Source organism: Artemia franciscana, chromosome 7 (assembly GCF_032884065.1).
Source record: "Artemia franciscana chromosome 7, ASM3288406v1, whole genome shotgun sequence".
NCBI classification, from domain to species: domain Eukaryota; kingdom Metazoa; phylum Arthropoda; class Branchiopoda; order Anostraca; family Artemiidae; genus Artemia; species Artemia franciscana.
Genome location: NC_088869.1, coordinates 13091804 through 13100202, shown reverse-complemented (window position 1 = coordinate 13100202; position 8399 = coordinate 13091804). Strand labels below are relative to the sequence as shown.

General features: G+C 34.9%; 1 protein-coding gene across 2 annotated transcripts; it reads left to right on the top strand.

Annotated features, from left to right (window-relative positions):
- The first annotated feature begins 1562 nt into the window (after positions 1-1562).
- LOC136028867 (uncharacterized) lies at positions 1563-7241 on the top strand. 2 transcript variants are annotated; one of them, XM_065706809.1, is made up of 3 exons: positions 1563-1746; positions 2777-3440; positions 5010-7241. In XM_065706809.1, exons 2-3 carry the CDS (start codon positions 2787-2789, stop codon positions 5034-5036), a joined length of 681 nt encoding a protein of 226 aa, XP_065562881.1. In that variant the 5' UTR covers positions 1563-1746; positions 2777-2786; the 3' UTR covers positions 5037-7241. The 2 variants fall into 2 exon arrangements, with proteins under 2 accessions (XP_065562881.1, XP_065562880.1); XM_065706808.1 differs by lacking the exon at positions 5010-7241 and having other exon boundaries at positions 1569-1746; positions 2777-4604.
- Positions 7242-8399: the final 1158 nt, after the last annotated feature.

The following is an 8399-nucleotide window of genomic DNA, read 5'->3' as shown; positions in this document are numbered from 1 at the left end:
AGCATGTAATCCCCGAATGGATTGGGAAAGGACCCAAAGGAAAAATCCATATGTACTTATAACCTCGTTTTTCATTTTATTACTTATAAATTTTTTTTTAAGATTTAGTGCGTAGTTAATAAAAACTTGCCCTACCAGCGAAACTTACTCTACCCTTTACTCTTATCAGTTGGACTGGTGAATCCCGAGGACAAGGGGATGATCACTGTCCCTCCTGCTAGGCCTTGCACCTTTCAAATCAATCATAACAAACCCTTATAGTTAAATCTCAACTTATAGATTCTCCGTCACCCACTATAAGTTTGTTTTTTTTGATATGCCCCAAATCTTATGCCCTTTGCCAAATCATAAGTCCTATTTGTTTCGCCCCAGTTAAGCCGCCTGAAGCTTGAAGTCATCGCAAAGAAGGAGAGAAAGGGCCCTCTACTAAATCTTGAAATAATTCTGTAAATCTGGACCACCCAATAAGAGAGTAAAAAGAAGGAAATGCAGACCTTAATGATAAGCTCACAAAGTTTGCCTCTTCGAGGCATAATAAAATGTTCATTTTCTTTCTTAAGTTTATTTGCTTTTCTGAAATGTGCATCGAAGAAGTGAATATAATGAAAAATATACTTGCGACATACAACAAATAAAAATATGTTTTTAAAACTTTTATTCACGCCAAAATTCTTCAGTCGTTAAAATGGACGAAAGATACACTACTTTTTCAATTTTTTTAATCCCCCCCCCCTCTGTAGTTTTGCCATCCAGATCTGTCGGTGTTCAGTTGCTGAATATTGGGGAACTGGCCTTTACGAAAAAGTTTTATGGACAGAGAAAACTTTTATATTGTCGAATGAATTGAATACTTATTTTAAAGGTGCCTTTTGCGAGGGGGGAGGGGGCTACAAACCAAGGTTTTCTGGTTTTTAGCCATGGAAGATCAGTTGTACTATTTTTGAATCAGACCCATTTTTGGGGTAGTTCAGGCTCTTTTTCTAAAACCCTGAAGGCTTATTTTCGTAATTCCTAAACACTGTTTGGTTGGATGTGGTTAAAAGTTACCGCTCTTAAAACAGATTCTGTTCTGAATAATACTGGATGTACTTTCTGTCATTATGGGCCAGGATTTGCCCTTTATTAGGTAACCATGATGTGTGAGGTTTTACTGCAGTACTACAACCTTGTTATTTTTGTTACTTTCATTTATGCTTTTATAATGAATGATAAGAAAGATAAAATGAATGAAATATTAAGACTTTACCCTCCTTATCTACAGCCAAACTAAAGGACTCTCCTGGAGACAAATTTTAAGAAAAAAGTTGTGACTTGGACCTGTGCCTCTGCTCTGACTGCCTTTGAATAGTCACTTATTGTCACTTTTTCTGAATTGAAAAGGCATTAAAGTCACTGTTCTTACGCATCCCGTTGCGGCCGACCCCTGTATACGTAAATCGTTCTAGTTAAAGGATGGATTTTACTGATTTTAGTAACAGGAAAGTGTAGTCTCTTCTTCTCTTTGGTTCAGCCTGTTGTAACTTAGTATTTGAAATTTACTTGTCAATGCAAAATCGAAGTGGTGATTTAAATGATTTTCTATTTTCTTCTTCTTTAGCATACAGTACCATATACAGTACATTCTCCAGCGGTAACATCATCGTTGGATGCAAGCTGGGACTTTGGAAATAATACAAAAAAACAAATTGAACACTTGCCACAGCCTAATGGAGCCATCCTAAGACAACAAAGCGCTGTGGAATATAGGTGATTTTTGTAAATTTTAGACAAAAAATGATATACGGATTTTTTGTGGATGTTTACTAAATCGGGGAGGGGGGCTCTAAAACGTGTGTTGCTTGTCCGAAATAACTAATTTTTGCTATAATATCACTTATGCTACTTTTTCTTTTTTTTTAAATTTGTGACTCCCATTCACATTTTTCTAAGTTTGATCCGTTCAAAATATCCTTCCTCCAAACAGTAATCCACCTTGCGTGTCAGTTCATGGGTTTTGCCCAATTAAATGTTTTAATCTCTTATGGAGTTTTGACGGCTTAGGAGTTTTTCTCTCTTTGAATCAGAAATTTTGATTAAAGATAACATTTCATTTAGTTTTCTCTCTCTCTCTCTCTCTCTCCTTTCTCTCTCTCTCTCTTTTCTCTTTCCTTATCTCTTCTCTCTTTTCTCTCTCTCTTCTCTGTCTCAGTGGGCAACTCCCCCTGATATTAGCGACCCAGGCGTAGTGGATTGAATTGATTTCTTATTCATAATCTTGATCAGACATTGAACTTGTTTTCATATAATTAAAATTTTACCAGTGACCACAAGGGATGTATACAAGATTTTGTCCTAAATGGGGCAAGGAATTAGGAGCAAGGGCAAAATTATAAAACGGGCTTTTGTAAGAAAAACAGTAACGATTGGAGGAAAAATTGCAGAAACCTTAACATCTTTTTGGGGAGGGGGTATAATCTTGAACTTTTTTTTATTGGCTTGACTGGGAGCTGGTGCTCCCCCTCCCTCGGAAAATCTCTTAAGTTTCTCTGACCATTAGGGGGAGGTTGGCAACGAGGCGTGGGCAACCCCTTTACTATAAAGAATAAATTCTGCTCGTTTTGGGGTCTAATGTTACTCAATACGTTCTTAATAACGGCGTAGAACAGAAATATTACCGGGGTTTAAAGTTTCCACCTAACCAACACAAACAATCACATTCTATTTTCAATGTCCATGGTACTCCGGGAAAGAGGAGGTCAATTCCATTGCACATAATAAAAATATAACCTATTTTCAGGGTGGCATATATGCGAACTGGATCTTCTGTTTGTGATGAACATTGGTTGGATGTAAGTAGGTCATCTCTCCCTCATTTACCACCTACCCCAAGCTACACAATTCCTATTGTTGACATAGTTGATAGTGCCTCAATTGGTCCACGTTATCGCTCTTGGGAGAACGTCACCAAAAGTGCCCAAGAAGGACTAAATCAACTTCACAGCATGGGTTTCATATCAAATAGTGGAAGTTTTGAAAATTCAGTGTCCCACTCCCGAAGCTACAGTACAATGAGTGATTCACGGAGTGACCATGTCACAAGTTGTGTGAAAAATGGTAGAACTGAACCTGCTGATAATTCCATTGCTGGAAAAGAGAAAGTTTGGTATGAAACCTGCGTGTACTCGCCAGTTATATCAAGGAAGAAATTGAGTAAAATACAAAGCATAGACCAACCGAGCAGCAATAATGTGTACCCTATGAACAACCTTAACACCCAGTGTGCAAATGTAAATTTAATTGATCGTGCAGCTGAACGAAGACTTACTGAATCTGTTGTGCCTTTTGAATCGCCTAAAAATCAAACAGTGATACAACCTGCAACTATAGAGCCTAATAGAGAAATCTCAAAGCCGTTTGAAATGTCAGATTTTTATAAATATAGTACAAAGTTTAAAAAGCAAGTAACTAACGTTAAAATGGATGATAATAGAGTCTATCAATCATCATTAAGTCTTCATTCAAATCCACCAATCATTAAGTCAGACACGCCTATCCCTTATTGATATACATGCTTTCCTTGCCATTCACAGTTTACATGATTTCGAGTCACTCTGATTTTCAAATGGTCATTTATTTGTAATGTATTTTTTTAATAATTGATTTATGTAGAAAGAGCGAGGATATTGGGAAAATCTCTCTGATGTTATGTATATATCTTTTTGTGAAGAATACAATCAAATGGACAGAATTATGGATATTAAGGTCATTAAAACTCACTTTTTAAAAAGTGTTTAACTCCCACTTATGAAATATCCTCACGTCCCTTAAATTTCGGCTTCGTGCCAACATTTAATGATATCAAATTTGATCGGTTGGTTTGCACGCTAGAATTATGGGGAATCAAGGGATATTTTGAAAGGCTGGCAAAATGATTGGTGCTTACAAAAGGAGTTAATTTTCATTATTACGGTTTTTGTGTCATTTTAACCGTTTTTTTTTATATATATATAAAATCCACAAAGCAAGAAGATTAGGTATGAGCGTATAGGCCTCCAAAACCAATATAAAATGTTTAACTTATTCTTCGACTTTGGTAATGGATGCTGAGTAATATACTTCATGGTATCTTATGTTCAAGAAATGTGGTATTTTCTTGAATTTTAAGTTGAAATTGTTACATTTATTCTGATTCAAAGAAAGCATACAATTGAAAACATGGTAATTTTCAGCATCGCGGAGAGGTCAAACGGTTTACTAATGTGCCAAATTTTTGGGTTTTACGAAACCTTTTTTTGGTTCAAAGTTCTGGAAATATATCAAATGCTAATAAATAGAAAGAAGTAACTAAATATTTTTTCGTCTCATGAGACTACTCATTTTGTTTTTGGCTTAGAATCTTGATTTTGTTATGTTCTTTTTCTCTACTTTTTTTTCATTTATCCTTTGGCCAGTTTTGAGTTCTTTGGTTGATTTTGTATCTATATTTTGATAATATGCTTTAAGCTTAAACTTTTCCGGCAGCGGAAAACTGTTACTTTTTATCTCCAAAGACTTTGAGGTATTATTTGTATGTTTATGCCAATAATGGCAATTTGTCATTTTAATAAAAAGCGATTTTAATTGTCTCTGTTGCTTTTAGCCCTGGATTTTTTTATTCATTTATTGTCTAAGACTTACTGAATGCATTTTCTACATGCCGGGAAGCTAATGAGGGTTTTCATTTGCATATTTTATGTTCTTACTCTATCTCTTAAGCAGCGTTCACATGCATGTCTAGCTAGAATCCCACGTCTAGACATTTGTCTGGCCAGAGATCAATCTCCCGACAACTACTGTTCATAAGTAAAATTCGGTGCTTGGCTAGATAAGTTACAGCTAAGTATCAAGTTCCAGAGCCTAGAACTCAAAATCTATGATTTTTGATTACAGAGAATCAAAATGTGTCAAGTTTCACTGTTTTCATCATTTATGTTTACATTTTTAAACTGAAATCTAATTTTTGTTTTCTCATTAATCTTTTTTCATTTTAGGTAAATATGCTACACCATACATTATAGTGAAGCACACTAAGGCAATTGTTTTGGCTTGTCTCATCCGTTATCTTGTAACAATAGAACAGGGACTACAATTTTTAACGTTTTACCCGCATAAGCTCTCTTGATCGGCTTTAAATGACAACTGTAATCTATTTGAAAGTAAATTTGTAGTTTTAGCTAAGCACTTAATTCTTCATGGAAACGGTAGTTTCCTATTATACAGACTTAATATTATTATCAAGTCACCATATTATAGAGACTGATTGAAGAGAAATAACTAAGAATAATGGTTTATATTTGTTTATAAAGATTGAATATTATATTTGGTCTTCTCCTTCAAATCCTATTGCCACACTTTCTGATGAGCACCACACTGCCTTTCCATCTTACAAAACAAGAGAAGATAACGAGAAAACTTGTGATGACAGTGAATATAACATAAGCGGATATTTTCGCTATATATGCAGCAGTCATCATCATCGAAATACAAAACAAATAAAAAAGAAATAAATTTCCTTAAATTTCAACGATGAATTCAGTTTTAAAACCAGGATTATAAAATAGTTTTTAAAAGTAGCTTTGAGTTTGACAAAACTCAATTTTTTGTACTGTTTTCATCTTCAAACAGAGGAGACTCGAGTTCCCCCACCATCTTGCTGTTGCCATTGGTATCTGTGGTAATTTTAATTTCCTCCCGTAGGAATCCTGCCTAAGTTCAAAAAGAGATGAGTTCTAGCCATACCCACTTTCCTTTGCTGGCTATTGAGAATAATAGGCTATTGTCTCCCTTTGTTTGAAAGCTTCTTCTCGTATTGCTCATGAAAATTTTTGGTACTTAAGTAGTCGGTGGCAATAATATCTCCTATAACATATTTTAGCAATTCTACAAATTCTTTATTTGACTGTCATACTGAAAAAGAATCGGTCTAAAACTCAACAAGAAACTACTTGTAAAATTCCAACTGATAATGGCTTTTGCTTAAGGTGAATGTTACTGAATGAAATTACTCATTTAAAAGAAAATTAGTAACGCTATTGAATTACAATGGATAATGACAGCCTGTTGTTTTCCAGAGCAGATGGACTTGCGATTATTCTTAAAAATATATAATAAATTTCAATGGAGTTTGCAGAAAGTAAAAAATGTAGCACAAGACTCTAAAGTCCAAATCCATGGTGCCGATCTCGGTTTCAAGGCCCTTCAGCTATCAAGTGCATTGGGGGTCAGCTGTCCTGTGCTTTCGCAAACAGATCCTGTTTACATTCCCAGTATTTCTACAGATCAAACAGTTCGTGGTGACAAACTTAAGTAAGGAGCTACCTGGCTCAATAGCAACCGAAACTCTAAAAAACGGAATTTCGATACCAATATATCTGCAAATCATAGATAACGACGATCAACTTCTTGAAATCTACTCCTCTTTCTGAGACCCGATCCCTCTCGAAATGCTAGTGAAACATGTTAAGCTTTTTGGTTTCACAATTTCCAATGATCTTAAGTGGGACACACATGTTTTCAACATTGTTAAACAAGCAAATGTTTCACTATCCATGTTTAAGCTTCTAAACAAATTTAATTGTCCTAAGATACATTCCCTCCGTGTTTACTTATCCCTTATCAGACCGTTACTGGAATCTGCATGTCCGGTCTGGCATTCGCAACTTTCAAATGAACTTAGTGACAAAATCGAGTCGGTCCAAAAGCGTTCGCTCAGGATCATTTACAAAGAAGTCAATATTCCATACTCCTTCCTCCTTAAAGCTGCACGCATTACCACCTTAAAAGAAAGGAGGGAAAAAATTTACTTGCTTTTCGCTAGATCAGTCATTTCCAATCCCCGTACTGAGGACTTACTCCCTGATTTTCACAATCCCATTAGACTCCAACTCCCCCAGTCAGCCTCTTTAGTAATCCCAACTTACTCTCCGATCCATGCTGTTACAGAGAGGTTTCGTAAAAGTTTTATCCCCTTTATTCTGGAAGACCTTAATAATAATTCGTGATTATGTGCTTGCCAAATTCCCCTTTTCCTCTATTGCTGTTTTTATTTTTGATTTACTGTAATGTTTTTGTAATTTAATTGTCAAGTTTACTGATTTGCCCTTTATCTTTGATGATTATGCCTTTTTAATTTCTTTTTAATTTTAAGTGTTTGACTTAATGTACTGATTTGATTTTTTTTTTTCTCTTAGCCTTTACTCACATATAAAGCAAATTCGGCTCTATAGAACTTGTGATAGTCTTTTGAAAATAAATGTTATCTTATCTTACCAATAGTTACATCAAAAGAATCGCATTTTAATAATGATTTTAAATATATGTGTTTCATCAAGTTTAGTCTTATTCATCTTACTCATGGTTACATGAAGGGATCTTTCCATGGAGAAATTTGTCATGGGGGAAGAAAATTTCCATGAATGGGGGGCAGGATTTTCTAGAATTACTTAAAAGAATAAAGAAAAAATAAATATGAAAAAGTTTTTACAACTGAAAGTAAGAAGCGATATGAAAACTTTAAACGAACAGAAATTATTACACATAATGGGTTCACCTCCTCCGATTACCTTGCTCTTAGCGCTAAAGTATTTTTAGTAATTTCAAGAATTTATTCTACGACCTTTGTGCTTCAGGGGTCATTCTTAAGGAATTGGGACAAAGTTTAAGCTTTAATGCGAATAGCGAGGTATTGACGAGGAGGCAAACCACCTTATATACGTAATAAAACATACGAATATAGAAGTTCGCTACGCAAGTCAATTCGTAAGTTATGTATATTTTTTACTAATGAAAACGTTCGTAAAAGATTAAAAGTTCTAGTTTCCTTTTTAAGTAGCCAAAAAATTGGAGAGCGACTAAGCTTCCTCCCCCACTCTTTTTTTTCAAAATCGTTCGATCAAAAATATGAGAAAACCATAAAGCCAAAAAAAACTAATAAGCGAATTTCGTTTTAATTATTCATGTGCTGAGAGCCAAAATCAAAACACGCAGTAATTCAAAAATGTTCAGAAATTAAATAATAAACAAGTTTTTTTTTAGCAGAAAGTAGGGAGCAGCATTAAATCTTGAAACGAACAGAAATTACTCCGTAGATGAAAGGGGCAGTTCCCTCCTCAGTGCCCCGCTCTTTACGTTAAAGTTTTTAACTGTTTTAAAAAGTAGAGTTGAGAGAAAGATTCAAACTTTAGCGTAAAGAGCGGGGCGTTGACGAGGGAAAAGCTCCTTCCGTTTGTTTTAAGCTTTAATGTCGCTCCTTATTTTCAGTTAAAAATTCTTTTTTTATTTAATACCTATTTAGAGCTGGGTCAACTCTGAATGTCCTTTCAGAGTCATGCCACTGAAATCGCTACAAACTTTGCCGAAATTCTGAATCGGTTCCTATTATT